General features: G+C 38.1%; 3 protein-coding genes across 3 annotated transcripts in view; 1 reads left to right on the top strand and 2 right to left on the bottom strand.

Annotated features, from left to right (window-relative positions):
* Nucleotides 1–7,400, bottom strand: part of LOC122642953 (beta-1,2-xylosyltransferase-like) — a 33,703-nt gene extending 26,303 nt beyond the window's left edge. Inside the window, exons 1-2 of the mRNA XM_043836571.1 lie at nt 6,603–7,400; nt 5,944–6,093 (exon numbers count right to left, since the gene is read on the bottom strand). Of these exons, the coding sequence (XP_043692506.1) occupies nt 5,944–6,093; nt 6,603–7,298 (846 nt within the window). The 5' untranslated portion in view covers nt 7,299–7,400. The remainder of the gene's footprint in view (nt 1–5,943; nt 6,094–6,602) is intronic.
* A 3,175-nt stretch (nt 7,401–10,575) lies between these two features.
* On the top strand, nt 10,576–17,232 carry LOC122642073 (threonine--tRNA ligase, chloroplastic/mitochondrial 2). Its single transcript, XM_043835486.1, has 8 exons — nt 10,576–10,968; nt 11,196–11,342; nt 11,429–11,576; nt 13,762–14,015; nt 15,052–15,429; nt 15,604–15,912; nt 16,480–16,680; nt 16,823–17,232. The coding sequence occupies exons 1-8, from the start codon at nt 10,627–10,629 to the stop codon at nt 17,081–17,083; spliced, it is 2,040 nt and encodes a 679-aa protein (XP_043691421.1). The 5' UTR covers nt 10,576–10,626; the 3' UTR covers nt 17,084–17,232.
* Nucleotides 17,233–19,665: 2,433 nt separating this feature from the next.
* LOC122642074 (pirin-like protein) lies at nt 19,666–21,186 on the bottom strand. The gene is made up of 6 exons (XM_043835488.1): nt 21,027–21,186; nt 20,896–20,945; nt 20,760–20,798; nt 20,627–20,655; nt 20,351–20,517; nt 19,666–20,227 (listed from the first exon to the last, which is right to left on the bottom strand). The coding sequence occupies exons 1-6, from the start codon at nt 21,140–21,142 to the stop codon at nt 19,756–19,758; spliced, it is 873 nt and encodes a 290-aa protein (XP_043691423.1). The 5' UTR covers nt 21,143–21,186; the 3' UTR covers nt 19,666–19,755.
* Between the last annotated feature and the right edge of the window lie 2,268 nt (nt 21,187–23,454).

Genomic DNA, 23,454 nt, shown 5'->3' with positions numbered 1-23,454 from the left:
GCAATGGGGCCATGTCTCCCTTCACAGCTCCAACTGTACTAGGTGCAGGTCGGATGGAGGTAGAAAATGTGTTCTTCCGGGCCCGTGCGCGTTCAACTTTCATGGCTCTCTGGTGGGCATCCCCCAAATCCCAAATGTTGAGCACGTCAAGAGCGTCTTGGATGTAGGGCTGAAGTCCACCCAAGTACTTATAAACAGGCATTTCTCCTGAGTCATCAATATTATTTCGAACTACCAGTTCATTGAAATCAGAAGTGTATTGGTCCACAGTACGGTTACCTTGCTTCAAATGTTGGAATTTTTATACAACTCACGGTGGTAGCCATTGGGAAGGAAGTTCTTTCGAATTTTCTCTTCCATTTTGCGCCATTGTGTGATGGGTGCTTTACCGGCATTGATCCGTAGTTGTTTTTCGCGTCTCCACCACGCGATTGCCTTTCCTCGAAGTCTCATGGGAATGATTCCAACACGGTGATTGTCGGGAACCTCTTTGTACTGGAAAACCTCATTAACTAGAGTTAACCAATCGACAACCTCATCGGGGGAAGCCGTGCCTGAAAATTCAGGAATGTCACGACGGATAAGTTTGTCCCAATCAGGCTCACGCCTCTCTTGGGGCAAACGGTTCCCGCTGCCGTGTGCCCTTCTTCCCCAATCCCAATTAGGTGGCGCATCGTCGGGTGAAGATGAATCTGGGTCGGACGTTTCCTCATTTGTATTCTGACATCGAGCTCCATTTCTCAATGCTTCATTCTCACGTCGCAGCGCAGCAATTTCTTGCTGTAGTCGCAAATTCTCCTCCCTGGCATTGATACTTGCAGCATTACCAGTACGGCCACCACGTTTAGGTGCCATGCTGTCTCTCAGTCGTTTCCAGCTCTGATACCAAGCTAGTGCAGCCTTTAATGGAAGCTAGGATCGGAGGGGGTGAGAGCACGAAGAATTCGTGTAATGGTCTGATCAATCGGACAAGAAGAGATGGAACTTGCAGAACTCCAATGGAGTCAGGCTCAAAGAGCTATCTTTACTAATTTTTCAATTCTGATCTTCCCTCTCAAATCTTGCCTTACATATAGGCTAAGATTGAATACAGATATGGAAAAGAATTTCAAATTCAAATCATCAATCACTCCATCATAGGGATAATTGATTGATTACAGATATGGAAGAAATTCAAATCATCAATCATTCCATCATAGGGATAATTGATTGATTACAGATATGGAATAAATTCAAATTCAAATCTCCCATCAATCACTCCATCATATGGATCATTGATTGGAATTTATTTAGGATTACTTATTTAGGAACTAGAATGATTTTCCTACCCAATCATTCCTTATTGAGCTGCCAATCATCCCTTATTGAGCTGCAACAAATCTCCTTGAATGCCTGGGATTATAAGGATTGATGTGGCTTGATTTATCCTTGTGAAGGCTGGCCATGATTAGCACGCTTCTCTTTGATTCGGGCCGACCTTCGCAGAGCCTTTGGATGACCAAGTGCAACCTCCACCTTGTCAACTTCGTGGCCCAGGGCTGCATCACTGCTTCTATTTTAGTACAGGTTAGGTTTCTCTCTCTTCTAGATCCTGTTTTGCTGTCAGAATTTATGGTTTTGAATTCTAGCAAAGTCATACCAGATAAATCAAAATCAACTCAACTCTGCCTTATCCCAACTAAATAGGGTCGACTACATGAATCCTGTTTCTCCATTCAGCTGTATTACTCAACTCAGACTTGTGATTTTGAATTCTTGCAACACGGAAAAGAAAGACATACCCCTTACTAGTCCTAAGCTATAGATGTCTTTCCTCACCACTTCTCCGAGAGTCATTTTAAGCCTACCCCTGGCTCTTTTAGTTCTTTCAATCTGAATCAAATTACCCCTCCATATTGAAGAGCATTCAAAGGCCTCAGTTGCACTTGTCCATGCCACCTCATGGCTCAATTGACTTTCTTGTAACTTATCATATATCGAAGCTACTCCCAAATTAACTGTAATTTATTCATTCTTATTTTATATTTTCTAGTTTTACCACTCATCCATCTTGTTAAAGTTATAGTGTCTCGATTGGAGGTCCATGGGGATCCATGGACCTCCATACCGTTGAATTTACACCATTCTTTTCTGCTGAGAGCCATCAAATGGATGTTGATGTTCTAATGTCTCCACCAATTCCAGTTCTTGATCCCTTTAATGCCTCTCCCTCCGATAGTGCTCCAGCTAATCAGTTGTAGGTCTACAAGCGTCATACCAACTTCCACGAAGCAAGCTGCTCCTTCACAACTGCCCTCTACTTCATCAGCCTCCCTGCCCCTCATCTTCCATCTCCTTACTTGCCTTGCTCTTTGTAAAGGTACTCATACTTGTACTCAACAGTCTCAGATTGCGTATCCTGTCCCTCAATTTGAAACTGTGTCTTGTCTTCCCCCTTTACTTCACAGCTTTGCCTAGTCTTTATCTACTATATCTGTACCTACTCGGTATTAAGACACCATGTTGCATCTTGAATGGAAACATGCTATGGATGTTGAGAAGGATGCTCTGTTGGATCGTCAGACTTGGACTCTTATTAACTTACCCTCAAGGAGAGAGCTGGTGAGGTGTCACTGGATATACACAGTTAAATATCTTCCCGATGATTCAATTAATGACTCAAAGCTCGGTTGGTTGCAAAAAGTTTTACTCAGACTTAATGGTGCTGATTATTTTGAGACCTTCTCTCTTGTGACACAGCTTAATTCTATACGGTTCTTATCACCTTGGCTGTGAATCTTAATTAGCCTTTGTTTCAACTAGATTAAAAAAAAATGTATTTCTTTATGGTGATCTTGAGGAAGAGGTTTATAAGGAGCAACCTCTAGGGTATGTTGCTCGGGGGGAGAATGTGTCCAAGATATGCCGGCTTCACAAGGCTATATATGGACCGAAACAGTCTCCACGTGCCAGGTTCGATTAGTAAAGTTATTAGTAGATATGGTTTCACTCGGTGCTTCTCTGATCACTCTGTGTTTGTATGTCATCGGGGGGCAAAGTGGTGATCCTACTTGTGTACGTTGATGATATCATAATTTCAAGTAATGACTCTTCTGGCATTGAAGAGGTCAAGACATATCTCCATCGACATTTCAGATGAAGGATTTAGGGATATTCGGGTAATTTTTGGGGATTGAAGTTGTTCATTAGAAGAAAGGTATTAGTTTATCTCAGGGAAAGCACGTTTTGCACATCCTATCTGAAATTGATATGTTATGCTGAAAGCTTGTTGACAACCCTATGGATCTAAATCTAAAGCTTGGTGTATGTGATGGCAAAGAATTTTGAGGACAAACATCAGCCAGAAGACTAGTTGGGAAACTTATGTATCTTATTGTTACTCATCTGGATATTTCCTTTGTTGTTGGAATCATCAGTCAATTTCTGGAGAATCCTAAACATGCTCATTGGGATGCTACTTGTTGCATTCTAAGGTATCTAAAAGGTGTTCCTGGGAAAGGTCTTATTTATCGTTGTCAAGGTCACACTGTCATTGTGGGATGATGTTGATTGGGCTGGTGCAACCAATGATCATCAATCGACTATTCGATATTGTACATTTGTTGGTGGTAATGTTGTATCTTGGAGGAGTAAGAACCGACCATTGTAGCTAAGTCGAGTGCAGAGGTTGAGTATAAAGCTATGGCTCATACTTCAACAAAGTTGATGTGGTTGAAGTCTCTTCTAGAAGAATTGGATTTCTTACTTCCTAAACTAATGAAGATGTATAGTGATAATCAAGCTACAATTTATATTGCCAGCAATCCAGTTTTTCATGAGAGGACCAACCATGTTGAGCTCAATTGTCACTTTGTAAGGAATGCAATTATGTAGAGGATTATTTAACTACGTTCGTTAACTCCGGCAATCAACTTGGTGATATGTTTAAAGGCGTTGTTTCAACCTCCGTTTTCTTGATCATTGTTCCAAGCTGAGTATGGGAGATATATATACTTTAGCTTGAGGGGAGAGTCTTAGAGTTATAGTGCTTGGTTCCATGGACCTTTATACCGTGGGATTGTATTGTCTAAATATTTTCGATAATTATTATGTTCTTCTTTCCTATTGTAACTGGGTTTTAGTCTTGTATTATGTTTAGACTTTAGAGTTATAGTGTGATTATGTAATCTTCCAGCATTAATATAAATAAACAAGCTAGGGTGATAGATCATTATTCTTTTCTATCACTCAGCTCTTCCTCCCTATCTCTTGGTTTCCTTCCACCTTCCTCTTCTCCTTCTTCTTCCTACTTCTATGGTTTGTACTCTCTTAAGATCTGATTTATTCCACATCTCAACATCCTCATTTCAGCCAGACTAAGTTTGAGTATATGTTATACATCATTGTTGATCGTATAATTACCCTATAACTTTTTTTCCTTTTGAGTTCTAAAGTAATACGTCAATCACACAATCCTCCGGATGCACCCCTCCACTTCATCCACCCTATTCTTATTTTTTGTGCAACATTATTCTCTATACCCCCTTTATTTATGATTGAACCTAGGTACATAAAATTTTCACTTTGCGGTATCTCCATAACATCAATTTTCACCACCTCACTTTCAGTCATACCATTACTAAAGTTACACAACATATACTCTATTTTTGTTCTACTTAATTTCTAATCTTTTGATTCCAAGTTTGATCTCCATAATTTCAATTTGTATTTATCCCTGTTTTTTTATTTTTGTAGCAACAGAGAAACTAATAACCAGTCCTTACACAGCCTTAAGGAGAGAAAAAGAGAAGGAAGAAGAGAAGAGAAGAGAGAGAGGGAAGGAGAATCATAGACCCACAGTAGTATTCAGAATATTAAGTCTAAAGCCTAGAGTCCTACTTAAAGTCAAACTACAAACATAACAAATAACAAAGACTAACAAGACTTTACTAAACTAAACATAAATAAACTCTACTAGACTAACATCGACTTGACAAGGAGGGGGACTCCCCTTCGGGATACACATTTAACACTCGCCCTGAAGCTGGAGTATATATATCTCCCATACCCAGCATGGAACAACCATGAAAATTAGTTGATTGCCTGAGTTGACAAATGGAGTGGAGATTAGTTTCGGAATAATATTCCTCACAAAATGGAAGTTGACCTCAAAATGTTTAGTCCACTCATGGAAAACCAAATTACTAGCAATAAAAATCGTAGCCTAGTTATCATAATACATCTCCATGGATTTAGTGACTGAAAATCCCAACTTCTGAATGAGACATTTCAGCTGTCATATGTGCCAAAGCCCTATACTTAGCCTCTGTATTCAACTGAGCCATTGTAGTATGTTTCTTACTCCTCTAGGTAACAAGATTTTCACAAACAAACATACAATACCTAGTAATAGACCTACGATTGCTGTCAATACCAGCCAGTCAGCATCATAGTAACCCACAATATCAGTATGACCATGAAGCTGATAAACAAGACCTTTCCTAGGAGCACCTTTATGAATGATTGACACAACATTGGTCATATGCGGGAAGGGGAAATGAAAAGGTACTAAGATCCTAAATAAGGTTCCTCATCCAAATAGTGACCCCCATGGTTTACCAAACAAAAAGAACACACAGATACAGTTTGCAAACCTATGCTAAGGCTATCACATGACGTTTTCTTGTTTTACATAAATATATTATCTGAGGCTAGGGAAATGATCGCAGATAAAACAATGACCAAGTAGTGAGCAAAATGAAAAGCCAAATACAATCAGCAAAACAAGAGCAGATAAATCAAGCGACATTAAGCTATTATAAAAGGTAAGTCTTTGGCAAAATAACAGTGGATATCAAATCTCAACCACAAGTGAGGGATTATAAGAACTTGACTTTTGCTCCTTAATATAATATTACCAGCCATGTTCATAAGCAATGGCTAAGCTCAGATTAGCATTGGTACCTTACAATGGCCATCCACAAAAACCAAATGAGGTCGATTAGGCAAGCCTGTAACTCTCGAAGCAACATATGCACTGTACCAGTCTGTCACTGCGTGGAAAAGGTTTGCATACTCAAAACGTGTAACCAGAAGTGTTGGCTCCTCAACCCACTGCAATGATAATTCACAATGTAATGTAAGGAAATACAAAAAAATAACGTCAAGTCATAAAAGAATACCAATACAGCACAGCAAGCAGAATTAAACATATTTCCAGGTCAATTATCAATTTAAAAAAAAACCTGCAATGGAGTTTGTAACTTTGTAATACATTCAACTGTACTCAGTGCCAACAAATCTGTCAATTATTTCAAGATGTCTGGAAATGATATCTACCATTCCTGACCAGCGTAAGTATGACATTGCATTTCTAAGTGGAAATGTGGAATGAAATGGAAGGCCTGTGATTCTAATTTAGTTGATCTTAAGTAACCAGAATATCTACTCGGTTTCTCCACCTTAGGGTTTCAACTGATGGGGAAAATTTAAAAAAAAAAAAAAAAGGGAAGAAAATGGACGGCAAAGCCCACTTCCCGTCGAAACAATGGAACAATAAAACTCTCATAATCGAGACCAAAGCGAACAAAACGCTAATATAGCATCAAGGTTCGGAACCTAACCTGGGAGCACTTGAACTCATCGGGATCCACCAATCGAATGGAATCAAGTAAACTCCGCATGGTATGAACCTCAATGGGACCCTGCGGTACAAACTGATGAAGGAACTCCTCATTCACGAGCTTCCCCCCGTTCACGTTCCCGCCCTGACTGAGACCTTGGGCAAACTCGACCTCGAAAGCACCAGAATCGAAGAAAGGAAGTTCGTCATTTTCGGCCCGGCCAACTACCGACTCCAGATTTTCCCCTCCGACAGACATCCGTATCCTATCGGGATTCATCCGTATTCTCCCGCCTTCGAATATGGAGCTCTCGAGTGTTTCGCTGTAAAAGCATCGAAACCAACCGCCGGGACCGCCATTGGCACCATAATTGGGGAGGGATCTTCGATGGATCTCGGAAGGGGGAAGGAGAAGTTCGATACGGCGATTGAAGCCGTTTCCAAAATAGCCTTCGCATGATTTGGGAGGGACTTTAGGTTTTAAAGACCAAGGGAGGTAAGAAGGAAGGATGGGCCAAGGTTTCCCATGGAAGGAAACTGATACTGGGAGTTGTTGGTGTTTCTGTAGCTGCTGCTGCTGATCCTGGTGATGGGATTTAGGGTTAGAATAGAAGTGTAAGTAAAGGTAGAGAGAAAAGGAGTTGAAAGCGAAGAGGAAGACGATGATTTTGAACAGGAACGCCCTCTTTCTGTTCATTATTTACTTTGACGCTTCCTCCCGCTCCGTCCGTCACTGTCTCTCCTCCATTTCGGAGCTTTCGGAGGATCACACCTCGTAAAAGCTCCCCACCACGTACTTTACTGTTCTGTGATTGCAAGATCAGCCATCGACGTGTGGAATGCTAGTGTCGTTCTAACTTGAATTCGGTACTCCTCCAGCCGACGCGGGAGCTGGAGGATCCAGTCCAGCAAAACTACGGCGGGGGAGGGATGTGCCTGTGAAATGACCCAAACGCCCCTGATTTTGCTGGGCTGGATCCTCCAGGCTCCATCCAGCTGCCTGGTCCTAGAAAAATTAGTTAATTGATATAGAAATCATATAACCATCATTACAGATTATACAAGCATCTATTGTGGATGCACCGCACTTGAAAGGATAAAAATCCATGCTCTATCGTGTTATTGAATTTTTATCTCTGGACACCCTTCAATTTCCCTACAATCCCTGAAATGACCACTTGCCCACTATTTGGACACATTTCCTAAAGCAATGGGTAAATGGTCATTTTACTCACATGTGAGGGATTGTAGGGAATTGGATTAAGGTACAGGAAGTGAAATCCATTTAAAAAAAAAATAAAAACTTTTGTAATCTTAAATGTATAATTATCTTAAGGGAAAGAGATCGCTATCTGGGCTTCTAGAGTCTGCACATGCGCTCTGGTCAATGAAATTACACGTGCAAGTATCATCCTAGGCGAGATTTCTGCCTTTTCATGGGGGCAACACCCTACTTTCACGCACTTATCTATCTAGAGTCTAGACAAAGCAGCCATGCGACCATGTATAGTTTTTTCTCCTTATCTTAAATTCACACAAAGGTGAAACTTGAACTTCTTAAATGGAATCTTGTTAAAGGAATTGATAGCAAAATGCAAAATATAATGACCAAATTAGGTTTAAATTTCTACAATCATAAGCGCGGAGTTATCTTATTGAAAACCAATAAGAGAAATGATAAGAGAGGGAAACTGACTTTTTTTTTTGGGGGGTAGAAGATGGAAACTGATTGGACTGGGCCAATATATGCTATGGGGATCGGCTAGACTAAGGGTTTTAAAACAAAACCGAAACCATTTACCGAAATCGAATCGAACTGTTTAAACCAGAACTGGCAGACTGTTTAAATAAATGGTCTGGTTATGGTTTAAAAAATGCCACCGTTTAGTTAAACTGTTCGGTTCGATTTTAACCAATTAATCCAATGGTTTTAGGCCGTTTAATCCAATTACAACCGATTATAACCGTTTAAATCAAACATCAAAAGATTCAAAACCTAGCAATAGCAACTACTAAGTACTAACCACTAAGTCACTAACTCACTAAGTTACGTTTCTTCAATAAATAAATTTTTTTTTTCAAAAAAAAAAAAAACAAAACTAATAACTTCATAATTAATAACTAATTACTAATAACTATTTAGTATTATTAAATAGAAGGTAGACCGTTTTCTATCCAAAAAAGAAAAAAGAAAAAATGGGTAAACAGTGATTGAAGGTACAACATTTTCATGGGATCCATCGTCCATTGAAGGTATTTACTAATTAAAAGAAATACACTACAGGCTACAGCCCATTTTCTATTAAAAAATACAGGAGGTTTGGTTTGAAAACTATTAAACTATTTAGTAAATCAGGGATGTTATTCATAATCGGCTAACCTAAACCGTGTAGAACCATTTAATAAAAAATCGTGTAAAACCGTGTATATCCATTTAACTAAAACCGTTTAAAAACCGTATAACCGAAACCGTTTACTAAATGGTTACGGTTTTGGATATGCAACTGTTTAGCTAAACAATCTGGTTACGGTTTCTACCCTCAAGCAGTCAAAACCGAACCGAATCGAACCGTTTAACACCCTTAGGCTAGACTGACTGAATCGATCAAAACTGACTGATTAACACCCCTAATTCAAACCTAGAAAAGTTTAGAAAAGCAAACAATTAAAAGTCTTTTAGTGAAAAAATAAAAATAAAAAAGAAAAAGAATTGAAAGAAAAGAAAGACCATGTGTAATAAAACATAAGAGTCTAAGAAATGTGTCATTACTAACGACACCGGACTAGGATACTCTGCAACACCGGCGGGGCAGCAGTGCACATCCGACGGTACAGCAGAGGCCATGTGTGCCACCTGGCCTCTACTGTACCGCCGGATGTGCCCTGCTGGTATTGTAGAGGATTTTAATGCAAAAAAAATATGAGACACTTTCTTTGACCAAATGGCTACCAATTGAAAGACTTGACGTATGAATACGAACTCATTTACTATAGTAAAGAATTTGTAGGTGTTAGGAGATACAATAGGTCTGAGCCACCTATCACTCCTCTTAAGACTATAGACCCCTATAGGGGTGCAAGTTTGGTCCTAACAGGGTTTGGGCTAAGATATTTGGCCTTGAGAGTGGATCAGGGCTAAAAATTTTTGGCCCTGAGTCAGGGTCGGGTCGGGCCAGGGTTGAGGCTTCGAGCTAAGCTTGGCCCGACCCAGCCCGACCCTGTTTTAAGTTATACTATAAAAAATAAATAAATAAATAAATTAAAATAAAAAAAAATAAAAAATATAAAAAATATATATATATTATAAATTTAAAACGTCACCCACATTTTGTTGTATAATACATTATATATGAAGATAAAAAGTGATATAATACATTTTATTACATTGTTATTTTATGTAAAAGTGATAATTTTCTCCCTAGCCCTTTCCAGCCCATGCATTTCCTTCCTCCTCCCCATGATTAGGGGGAAGGAAGGGTAGTATTATAAATTTAATTTTAATGTTTTAGTACAAGGGTAAAATAGTCCTTTCACACCAATAACTAACAGCAGACTAAGACCATTACTGTAGACAGGGTGATTTGAGTTTCGTTTGAAAACCAGGGAATGACGTGTAATTTACCCTAAACTTTAAAACCCCCCAAGACAAGAGAGTGTAGTAAGATTTTCTTTCATGGAACTCTACCTTTGTGGGTAGGGTTGTCAATGGGCCGGGCAGGGCCGGGCATGTTAAAACCCCAATCCAACCCTAGGAGTCTTAAATCTGCCCAAGCCCAGCAGCCCAGCAGCCCAGCCTTGCTACGGCCTAACAAGCCCTTGACCACCGGTGAGTACCGGCCCAACCCCATTAATCTGGTAATCACCCTTTCTTGTGTTCAAATATCTGATTTTAGTGGAGATATAATCTGAGAGAGAGTGTGAGGTCTGTGAGAGAGAGGTGAGAAGAGAAGCTGAAAGCTCTACCACACAAATGCACCGCAGTTAGCAGAGAAGAGCGAAAGGCGAAAGCTGTGAGTCTTCACAGAATGGCGGTATCTAATTCCCCATTCGCTCCCCTTCGTCAGCTATCAAATCCTCGAACCAATTCCTTCACAGGAAAACCCTGTCTGTTTCTCCCTCGCTCACCTCTAAAGAGTTTCATTTCGAATGCGAGAAGAAGAAACTCAGGGACGACCCATATCAGGGTTTACTCTCATATCAACAAAGCCAAAGTCTTCTCAACAACATCTTCAGCCATCGCCACCGATTCACCTGAGGCTGCGACGGTGGCCGAGGATAGGATTCCTTTAGAGAATTCAGTGGAGGAACAGGAAGTCATTCTTCCCACCAACGAGTCGTCGGAGAAATTGTTGAGAATTCGACACACGGTAATTAAATACAATTAGTTATGAGTTTTAGCTCGAATTATTCTACCTCTTCCTCACCCCGGCCAAAAAATGGAAAAATGCTAATATTGACTTACTGAGTTTTTCTTCTGGTGCCGTTTTTGCTATAATGGAATTCATAATTTCAGAATGAGAAATAAATTTTATCCCCAACATCGATGCTCGATGGAATTCCATGTTGATTAGAAGGTTTTTGTGTTTAATTACAGTGTGCACATGTTATGGCCATGGCTGTACAGAAACTCTTTCCAGAGGCTAAAGTGACTATCGGACCTTGGATAGAAAATGGGTTTTATTATGACTTCGATGTGGAACCTTTACAGGACAAGGATTTGAAGAGGATTAAAAAGGAGATGGTGAGCAAAGCCATAATACCCTTGGGAAAACATTCATTAACTTATGGTTTCAGGGGTACAGAATTTATTTGTTACATCATCTGTAGGATCGCATTATTAGCCGAAATTTACCACTAGTAAGAGAAGAAGTATCAAGAGATGAAGCTCAGAAAAGAATAACGGCCATAAACGAACCTTACAAGATGGAGATTTTGGAAAGTATCAAGGAAGATCCCATCACAATCTATCACATTGGTCAGTCTTCTTTCTTCCTTGCACTTCATGCGTTAAACTTTTTTTCCCTTCATGTTCCAGCATCATTTTGTCTGGATAGTTCATACACATTTTAATAGTCATTTTAAATTACTTGATAACCCATCTACAGATCGAGAGCTCATGTAGGCTTTTCACTTTTGCCTCATCTATGTGCATTTGGAAGTAATGAAAACTGTACTTTGTTTCCATTTATAGAATTTCCAGTGCTTCTGTTTTATGTTTTATCTTTTACTATTGGAAATTCTGATCATTCACCAAGTTGTGTTCTTTTATATGTGGGTCATGTCCCTTTAAGAATACATCCAACTTGTGGTTTTGGAGGCTTATTATGATCCTTTGGTTTGGCTTGAAAGATGGGCTAGGACTTTCCTCGGGTAGACTTTGGAAGAGGCATGTCAACAATTCGCCCTATTACTAATGTGATATATAATGGTCAGTTGGTGCAAACAAAGGATCTAATCCGGGTGGAAAAGAAAGAGTCGCCTACAAAGTTATAAAATATTCAAACAGATCAGCTCTGCTTTATTTATCAGTTTATTCATCGTTTAGCTTTTGCAGCAATCTCGCATCTGCCTCAGGGATTTAGGCTGACAACTCGAACAGGTTCCTATTCAAATTACCAACTACATATTTTCTGTTCTCCATCGCACCCTCATGTGTCATTTCTTCTGCAAAATCATAAGCCTTGAGTCCTTTGTCACTAATTCAACCCATGAAATTCTTAGCCTTTCTTTTGTCCTTTCAACACCATCAACTTGCAGCAAATTGAATTATTGATCATTCTCCCCGGTGCAATCACTCGTCTTTGCTGTATATGCCTACAACTTGTCTGTTAACTTTCCCCTATCTTGTCGCCTATCAATATTACACCTTGATTCATGTGGATAACTTCATTTCTCATTCTATCCTTCTATAGTCTTGCCACTGATCCATATCTACATATACTTAGCAGTTACACTCATTTTGAGCATATTCTGTTTCTTGGTTGGTCGCATAGCTGTATGATTCATAAGAAATGCCTAGTCTAACAGCCCTCTTATATTCAAGGTTCTAAAACTCGGTCTCGACCATGCTCTCGACCAGGTTGAGTTTTCTGAGATCTCGGATCTTGGCAAGACTGTGTAATTTTTTTTTTAATGTTTCAATGGGTATATGGCCATAGTTGGTTCCGAAACTTTAAGGTAAGCTTGTTTTAGGCTTAATAAACATATTTAAAGGTTCAAATTGAAAAGAAAAAAAAAACCCCAATTTGGTGAGGATTTGCACCCTTGGTTGGCAGTAAACGCTGAACCCTTAAATGTAATATTGCCTATTCTACACAGTGATTGAATGATATGAGACATAATTGGCAAATAAAACAAGTAAATTATGCACATAATATTGAATAATTATTTAAGAAATAGTTAAAGACTTAAAGTTTCTACTACAAATCACAAGATACAATGAAGTGTTCACAATGCATATTACATAGACACCCAACCTAAGTACAATGAATACTACATAAGTCATAGACACCTTACTACCCTAGTCTTCTACGTCTTAACTCCCAAGTCCCAACAATACAATACTATGACTCTATGAGTACTGAGGAGGTCGAGATTCTCGAAATATTCGAGATTTCACTGAGATTTCACCGAGATTCTTGAAATATTCGAAATCTCGGTCGAGTTTTTTGAGATTAGACATTTTGTTGTTTCGTATCATATCTCGTCTCGACTAGCTCGAGTTTACCGAGATTTCTGAGATCTCGGCGAGATTTTGAACTATGCTTATATTCCAATTTAATTTCTGTGTCTCTTCCCTCTTCCTTATGAATGATTGAACCACGTTGGTGAAGATGAGTATGATGTGCAAAATGAGGACTTCTTAGAAGTTCAGCAGCCCTACTCCCACCCAAGTACTCAACTTCTTACGTCTGGTGGGAATTGTTGCATTGTACTTGATATGATCACCCATTAAATATGGGGCTTGGCTAGGCTCCAACTAATTGAGTCTCTTCTTGGAGCCTATGCATTAGGTGACAGTGCCTGGTTATATTGGATCTAGTTCCCACTAGCACTGTATATAAGTCGTATGATTAGACCTGTTTTGAGACTTCTGTCATATATTTCCTAATGCGTTGTTGCACTTCTCTGCTTTTCTGACTGTTTTATGTTCTTTCCAGGTAATGAGTGGTGGGATCTTTGTGCTGGACCCCATGTTGAATCTACTGGCCTTTTAAACAAAAAAGCTGTTGAGCTTGAATCTGTTGCTGGGGCATATTGGAGAGGGGATGAAAAAAATCCAATGCTGCAGAGGATCTATGGCACTGCATGGGAAAATGAAGAACAGTTGAAAGCATACCTTCACTTTAAAGAGGAGGCAAAACGTCGGGATCATAGGCGCCTTGGCCAGGATCTTGATCTATTCTCTATACAGGTGAGATGTGCTCAGAATCCACTTCTGAAATGGTATTATTGGTATTGGTATTTGTGGTTAATCCAAAGACGAAGAAGTTAACTCATGAAATTTGATTGTGATCACTGTATTTGGTCTGATGGAATGTTAGAAGTTGGAACATATTGCAGTAAGATAATAATTGTTGTTATTTTTTGATGAATGCAGGAAGATAAATTCTGTTACTTATTTATACATTCTTAGATTTTCCCAAACATTCATTTTCTGTTCCCAGGGTTTTATTGGAAATATTTAGAGGAAAATGGGTGGGGAAGACATCAACCATTCGTTACAGCAATAAGGTCAGCAGCACCAGAAATAAAAGAAAATATTTAGTCTACCATATGAATCTTAGGGGAAGTAATAATAGCAATCATGTTTTAGTTGCTTAGGGCCCAGCATAAAAAGATACAATGTTTTAACAAAGAACCAAATTTCAGAGCTCCAAATGCTAAACTCCATGAAGTCATTGGCTAGTCACCCCCAGTGACTCACCTGAAGTTGTCAACCATATGCACCTAGCAGACCAAATCACTGGCAGCGTTGAACTTATGCATGATTCAGTTGGTCCAAACAGTAGGTGGTGTTGCTTTGACAACACCTGATTAACCAAAAAATCATGTGGAATTTCACTTTATGTTATCCCAAACTATAAAGTCATCCATTTCCTGAAAGAAATTGGCATTCTAATGGTTATCTGTGAATATTTTCCAGTTGCCCTTATTTATTCTTATTTTTCTTTTAAGCACATATTGGGCATTTTTAGAGACCAAGCATACAAGTGAATTCTTGTTTTTTTTCACTGCTATCACTAATAGTTATTCAAATTTTCGTATTGCTAATACTTGCTCAATGTTTCTGTTCTTGCTACTTGATTTCACCTAAGCATTGCTACTGAATCTACTTGTCCAGAGGTACTCTATATTCCGTCTTTGTAATTCCATTTAATTTAAGCCCCAGAAGAGGAACTTTATCTCATCTATTGAGATCTTCAATTGTTTTGGTGAAAATTTTGCAGGATGAAGCAGGTGGAGGGTTAGTGTTTTGGCATCCAAAAGGTGCCATAGTGAGGCACATAATAGAAGATTCATGGAAAAGAATGCACATAGAACATGGTTATGACTTGCTGTACACCCCACATGTGGCGAAGGCAGACCTCTGGAAAATCAGCGGTCATCTGGACTTCTACAAAGAGAATATGTATGATCAAATGAACATTGAGGATGAACTCTATCAACTTCGACCGATGAACTGTCCCTACCATATTCTGGTCTACAAACGGAAGCTGCACTCATATAGAGACTTCCCAATTAGAGTTGCTGAGCTGGGTACTGTATACCGGTACGAGCTTTCGGGAAGCTTACATGGCTTGTTCCGTGTAAGAGGTTTCACTCAGGTACACCTCTGCCATTGAGGCTAAGAAACACCCTGGAGTCTATTGTTATAAAATTTTTGTTGGCATTACGTAGACTTGTGACACAGTTCTGCTAGAACAACTTAGATTTGTGGCACTATCCAACAAGAGGATGTTCTTGAATTACAGGAAGTAATTACTTTTAATCCTTTGCAGGACGATGCACACATATTCTGCTTAGAGAATCAGATCAAGAATGAAATTAGGGGTGTGCTGGATCTAACTGAAGAGATCTTGCTCCAATTTGGATTTAGCAAGTATGAAGTGAACCTTTCCACAAGACCAGAGAAAGCTGTGGGATCTGATGACATATGGCAAAAAGCAACAGTCGCTCTTAAAGATGCATTGGATGATAAAGGTTGGCACTACCAGATTGATGAAGGTGGTGGTGCTTTTTATGGTCCAAAGATTGATCTCAAAATTGAGGATGCTCTTGGAAGAAAGTGGCAATGCTCAACTGTGCAGGCAAGTTCTCTATTAGAATGAGTTGCGATTTGCTGAAAGTGCTAACTGAATCTTGGTTTCAAATGGATGTTTGTCCATCTTATCTTGCATCAACTAAGACCTTTGCAGAGTTCTTTTCTTAAATGTTTCAGTGTGGTAGAGGCTAAAACACAGAAAGAAGTTGATTCATGTGATAGCACCATCGTATAGTCTCTAATGTTTGATCAATGAGAGATTCCTCATCAGTAGGCATGGTCCTCTTTTCTGTGTTATCCATGCCTGGTGTAGGAATATTTCCTATAAATAAAAGGAGACTGATGCAATGCATGGTAGCTATTGTATGTTGAGAATTCTATCTGTTGATGTGGTTGACATTTATGTAATCTACATTTTGATGACACCATGGAATAAAGTCAAGTGCCATTAAATACACTATGTGCCATGTACTGATGTACATACTAGTTTAAGCACTGTTTACCCCTTTCTCTCTTTTAGCTGCAAGTTGATACTCATTATTTTTTTTTGTTGTGATGCATCAGATGTAAACTATGTAATGAACTAATATATTCTTCTCAGTGATTTCAACAGGTTGATTTTAATTTGCCAGAGAGGTTTGATATTACTTATGTCGATTATAACTCAGAGAAGAAGCGACCAATCATGATCCATCGGGCAGTGCTTGGGTCTTTAGAGCGCTTTTTTGGTGTCCTTATAGAGCATTATGCTGGCGATTTCCCATTATGGCTTTCTCCAATCCAAGCTCGTGTATTACCTGTCACTGACACTCAAGTATGTAGTGCTTCCATGGTTTGACCGATTTAGTTGTTTGAGGTTATCATATCAACAACCAATATCTTATCTGATAACCTTGCATTTCCATGAGAATATTTTTGTGTCCATATTTTAAAGCATGCAATGTATGGTTTTGCAGCTTGAGTACTGCAGCAAGTTGATGAAAAGGCTGAAGGATAATGGTATCAGGGCTGAAGCTTGCCATGGTGAGCGCTTACCAAAGCTCATAAGAAATGCAGAGAAGCAGAAGATCCCATTAATGGCAGTTGTAGGTCCCAAAGAAGCTGAAACCCAGACTGTTACAGTTAGATCTAGGTTTGGTGGAGAGCTTGGAACCATGACAATTGATGATTTCATATGCAGAATCAAGTCTGCAGTTGACAACAGAACTTCAATTTAGAATGCATCTTTTCATCAGATATATTGACAGTGAGCTATGGAAAGGCAGGAAAGCCTGGAACATCATCATACTCATCTCTAAGCAGATCTATGCATTGATGTAATTGTAAAATAGATTACAGATACACATACTTGATTTGGAAAGGAAAAACATAAATACAGCAAAGAAGCCTTGCCACTTTGAGTGTACTTGCTGTTTGATTTCTTATTATTTGTTTAGCAACATATCATCATCTGGAAGATATCCCCTAGATACGAGTCTTAAGAGTTGATCATTGCTAGACCTTAGGTTCCGTTTGGTTGCAAGGGGAATTAAAGGGAAAGGAAGGGAAAATTTTCAAACTTAAAAAAGAAACTTTTGTAATCATTACCCCATGTGATTGTATAAACTATTTCAATTTCTTACCATATATAATAAATATACATTTTACATGTAATATTTATTTTACATTTTAGACCAAAAGGAATTGGATGCAAAGTAAAGTGGAATTTAATAACCAAATATGGAATGATTTGGAGTTATTGATATTGTCACATGGTGTCACATGGGGTAATCAGTAATGATTATAAAAATTCTCCTTTTAAGTATGAAAATTTCCCTTTTCTTCCCTTTAATACCCCTTGCAACCAAACGGAGCCTTAGTTTTTAATTGATTCTAAGACCAAAACATCAGTCAATTAAGCCCAAAGAAAGTATTTTTAGCCCATATATTAGGCCCACACACAATCTAATTGAAAATTAGACAAAAATCTATGAAATATAAAAAAACCTAGACTCCTATTTACAAACTCCCATAATTCCCTTATTTCAGTTCCTTATCGGTTCAAACCAATTAATCAGTTCAGTTTTTGGTTTGAAATAAAAACCACTTTATTGGCTAGGACCAGAACAGAATTATTATAACTGGTTCTGGTTTGTTCCAATACGTGATAAGCAATGAGAAAGTCATTTCATGTTCAACGGAGGCCTTTGGATGCTCCAGTTCGGAGGAGTGATTTGATTCAGATTGAAAGAACTAAAAGAGTCAAGGGTAGACCTAAAATGACCTTATGAGAAGTGGTGAGGAAAGACATGCATAGCTTAGGCCTTGTATCAAGTATGACCTTGAATAGAGCTGATTGGAGGGCAATGATCCATGTAATAAGGCTAAGTTGTTGTTGTTAGTTCAGCTTTTTAATCAGTTGATACCAGTTCCAGATTGACTGTGTTAGGATCTTAGCAGCATCCAATGGGAAGGCTCCCATCAATTACAAAGTGTTTTAAAGCTCCTTATCAATATTTCATTTGAACCTTGGAGTACATCTTCTCAGGGCAAGGTTGCTTTGAAAACCTGAAGAGTTGAATTTTATCTATTTTTTTGATGGAAAAGAAAATATATTACTTAAAAGATAAGAAAATTTACATGTTTGTCCTTAGGATAGATTATAGATTTTTGGTAACCGCCTTATAAGCTAGAGATTGTAACATAGAGAGTTGTTTTTCATCATCCAAACATTTAAACAAAGTTCTGGAAAAGTAAGTAGTAAGATCTGCTAATTCTAGGCAAAGGGGGAGCAAGTTCCAAGGAAACTTGGTATTTTCCAAAGGATTAAGAAGATTGTTTAAAGCCTTGTTGCTACTCCAGACTTCTTTGATTCTGATATTTGAGGTAAGGGCATATTTCCATCCATGTACTATTCCATTGATCTCTACCTCCAAAACGTCCGAAGAGGAAAGATAACCCGCAGAAGTTAGGATATCTTGCCCAACTATCAAAATGCAAAAAACCCACCCTTTTAATCTCAGTTGAGGTTCAAAAATGCCTGTGCAAATTAAAACAATGTAATGTGTATCATAGTTAGAGAGGTGAGTCATAGTAGAATAATTGGAAATCATCAGAGAACTATTTGAAATAGGAGATCGGGTAGGGGGTGAATGTTCAGGTCATAGAGCCATTTATTTACAGACTGAATCACAAACTTTGGATCAGCTGTGGCTGACCCATGGATTACTTTGTTCTTTACATCCCAAATAAAATAACATGTAATTATAAAAACTGAAAAAAACCAAATAGAGGATTGTTCGTCCAAAGCTGTGGAGAGGAAAAGTGTACGTCACAGTTGTGCCAAGGATGGGCTGGAGAGAAGCTCTGTTTTCAATCCAAGGGGACTAGATGCCCAAATATGCTTAATCCAATCACAAGATAGAAACAGATGCCACATAGACTCATCACAAAAACCACACAAGATACATGTAGGATCGATCGCTACCCATTCTGATAGAGTTGCTTTAATAGGCAATTTTGCATATAAAACACGCCAAAAGAATATTTTAAACTTCGGATGAACGTTAGATTTCCAGAAAAATCGCCACCATCTAGAGTGAATGATACTAGGGTGAGAATTGAAAATGAACTTTGCAGCTTGTTGAGTGGAGAAAATTCCAGATTGCATCTCCAATGGTCATCAATATCAGAAATATGGATTCTTAAAATTCTATCAATAATATCAGGAAGGAATAAATGAGAAATCAACTCTACAAAAAGAATTGAAGTTGAAACACCTTCTCTATTAAGTATTAACATCACTTCACTATCTTCCATCCTCTTTCCTTTATCAATTGATAAAAAGAATACAAATCTACAATTCACTAAAAATTCAATCCCAAGTATGGTTTTTTTTTTTTTTTCATCTCTAATGCTTGGCATTCTCGAACCCATTGATGCAATATTCATAGTCATCGATTGTCTGGTCAATCTCTTCTTGAGTGTTCATAACAAAAGGCCCATACTGCACTACAGGTTCTCCTAATGGTTCTCCTCCAACTAAAATGAATCTGAGGAGCTTGGAAGACTGGTTCCATGCTTCTACACCATCACCAGAGCCTAAAAGAAGAATGTAGTGTGGTTTAGTGGGTGAAGACTCCTTGCTGCAAAAGACACCTTCCCCTTCTAGTACATAGATGAATGAATTCCACTTGAATGGGATAGGTTGCTGGAGATGAGCTCCTGGCTTAAGTGTGAAATCCAAGTACATGGTTGGAGTTCTTGTGTAAATTTGTGACTTGGTTCCCAAAGCCTCCCCTGCTATAACTCTAACTTTGATCCCATCTTTTGAAACTTCTGCTACATCCTTACTTAGCATCTCTTGATATCTTGGCTCAATCCTGAGATGATCAACAGATATAATATAATCAATGTTCAAAGTTTTTGTTTTATCGATATCGGGTTATCAAACACTGATTGTAACTTAAGTTTGTGTCAGTAAGGCTAAGGTCTCTGTTTCTTACATTTTGTGCTTGGAAGAGAGGTTGATCCACAACTGTAGACCCTTTTGAGTTCCTTGACTTGCAGGCATTTCAGAGTGAACAATTCCTTTACCGGCTGTCATCCATTGTAAGTCACCTGCTCTTATGGTACCCTTGTGTCCTTTGAAATCTTCATGTGTAACAGCTCCCTGTGATCCCAAACACAAGAATATCAGAAACCAAGAATCCTTCTTCATGAAACTAATGCTGAGACTAAGAAGCCTGATCTTGACATGTAACTGGTAAAATGATATCTACCTGCAACATGTAGGTGACCGTTTCAAAACCTGCAAATCAAGAAGAAATTTATTTCAAGCTCCTCAAAAAGGCACAATTTGAACCTATTTTCTAAAAAAATTAGATGCAGAGAGAGGAGGAATCAGAATATAACCTCTGTGTGGATGATCAGGAAATCCACCAGGAGCTGTAACTGCAAGATTCAAATGAAAACCAAACGAAATTTAAAAGGATTCAAAGAGAAACTGAAGAACTCCCACAAAAAGGAAAAAAGAAAAGAGAAAACAGACCTTGGAATTCATCTAATACGAGGAATGGATCGAAGTATCTGAGCTCAAACCTGAAGAAATCAAAGACCCATTTAACCAAAAGTACTGAAATCAATCAAGATTTTGCAATGTAGTTGATGGGTTTCTTTTACCTTCCGATGCTTCGTCTGACAACAGCACCAGCTCCTTCTCTTTGAGCTATGGCCTGAAATTTTTTAACCACAAAGCGGGGTTCTCTTAGAACACTTGAGATCTCTGTTTCAGGCATTCTTTTTCTCTTTTCTCCAGAACAGTTTGGATCTTTGGAAGAATAAGTGGAAGATGTTTGAGTATTTATAGAGAGATGAAGATCAAGTAGAGGGAAAAGGAAAACTAAAAGCCAAGCCAGATAGGGTCCCCAAATCAAACAAGTAAGTGATTCAAGAAATGTTGATGAGATCATGAGAATGACTGATCAGAATCAGCCACCACAACAGTACTTATAACTGAAAGTTTAAAAGTCCTTTAATGGCGAGTCAAAGACTTGGCTGCACTAATTAGACTAAAACTCCATCAATGGCTGGATTGAAATAGTAATTTAGTAAAGTCAAAGTCTTGCAGATGCAATTCCTTCCTTCCACTTCTACCAAACAAAAAAACAAAAAATTCCTTCCTTCCACTAATCAGTTCCAAGCTTGTTTGTTGCCCCATTTTTTTTTTCGAAATTTTAATATGATGACATCATAGTAGCGTCATGATATATGATGACGTCATAGTGGCATCATGATGATGTCTTATTGTGTCTGGAATCTCAGCCGTTGGTTTAAAGTACAAATTTCACTTGATTAGATTAAGAGTGATTACCAGTTTTTGACCATTCGCAATTACTTCTGGGATATGCTAATTTGATGGTTGGGATCACGTTATCATAATTTGCATGTTATGGTCATATATAGGATGTCAACTGGTTTGGTTTGGCTCGGTTGTAGTCGGGTTGAATCAATTTAAGCAAGTATTAATATTGGGTCAATCCAAAGCCAAACTGTTAAGATGGAACTCATGTATAACCGAATTATTAGTTGGGCAATGTGGGAAATCCTTTCCTTAAAAAATAATAGTAAATTTTTTTTTTTCATTTTTTATATATATATATATTTAAAATTTTAGGTTTGGATTTCGGTTTTTGATTTCGATCCATTTCTAAAAAGTCAAACAAAGCCGAACCATTAAATGTTCGATTTGGTTTTATTTGTTTGACAAAATTTCAATTGAACTGACTAGTTCAGACCATGGTTTAAAAAATGTGTCGACTGATACAATTATTGATACACTACAAATCAATTGTATCGAGTTGAATCAGATGGTTTTATGTGCGTCTAGACACAATGGAGGGGCAAAATGACCGTCCTACCTCCATGAAAGATAGAAATTTCATCCCGAGATGCCAACATGGACTTTCATTGGTTGCCGCACACATGGCTCTTGCGCTCCCCACAAAAAATACTTTCCCATTAAAAAAAAAAGGGAATAGACTTTGTTCTAAGTATCGGTATCATATCACCCGTATCGGGTGATACGTACCAGTTTTGCTAGTTGCCAATACCGTATCAATAGCATGATACGAACAAGGGGTAAAATGATCAAAAATTTAATTTTTTAAAAAATATTAAAAATATTTTTGTCCGATACAATCGATCTAGATTGATATCATATTGATTTTGTGTGTTGCCAATACTCGTTCCGATACCGTGCATATAAACCATGGTTGGGATACAATTTGATGGATTTTTATCTCTTGACGCATTTGACAGAGCAGCATGACACATGAACAAAACTAATACTTTAAAAATTAGAAAGCAAAACAATCTGGTGGAAACTTGGGGACCAGAAGAAGTTTAAAAGAAGGTGGGACGAAATCTTCAGTTTAGTTAAAGAAGAATAAAGATGTCTCTTTTCTGATGTGTCACTTTAAGCCTATCTGTGAGTATATGATAATATAATTGACTCGTGATGCATGTGTTGCACCCGCGTGAGCGTGATGAATCAACGACGAGATTAGTAAATTAGAAAGCAGTTGTTGTTTTTTTTTTTTTTTTTTTTTCCTGACGCCAGCATTTTCAAGTATCTATCTCTCTCCTCCTCAAAACAACGGTGCAAATGTGTCTTTTCATATAGAGAAGAAAGAGATAGACTTATGGGAATACTGGCATACACCACATTCCTGGACATAGTGCTTTTTCCTTTATTATATTTATCATGTAATGAAAAGTGATGATATAAAAATCACAGGATAAATTTGACTCATTTGTTTTATTTTTTTTAATTAAAATTCAATTCAGTTGCTTTTAGTCAAATTAGGAGAGTGCATAGTGATTTCTAAAATATTGTGTTTTATGCATTAAGATATATTGAATGCGTGTCAATACAAAAGGGGGTATTTGATTGAATTAGACTAAGAAATTTAACATTTAGAGACCATGTCCTCTCTATCCTCAACTATGAGAATTGAAATATTAATTTTCTTTTCTTTTGGGTAGAAATTGCAACTTTATTTAATCAACGTGTAGTACACGGAAAATTATCACCTCAATATGCCTGCTC

This window comes from Telopea speciosissima, chromosome 10 (genome assembly GCF_018873765.1).
Source record: "Telopea speciosissima isolate NSW1024214 ecotype Mountain lineage chromosome 10, Tspe_v1, whole genome shotgun sequence".
In the NCBI taxonomy this organism is placed as follows: Eukaryota; Viridiplantae; Streptophyta; class Magnoliopsida; order Proteales; family Proteaceae; genus Telopea; species Telopea speciosissima.
The sequence above is the reverse complement of the archived record's forward strand: the minus strand, read 5'-3'. Positions and strand labels throughout refer to the sequence as shown.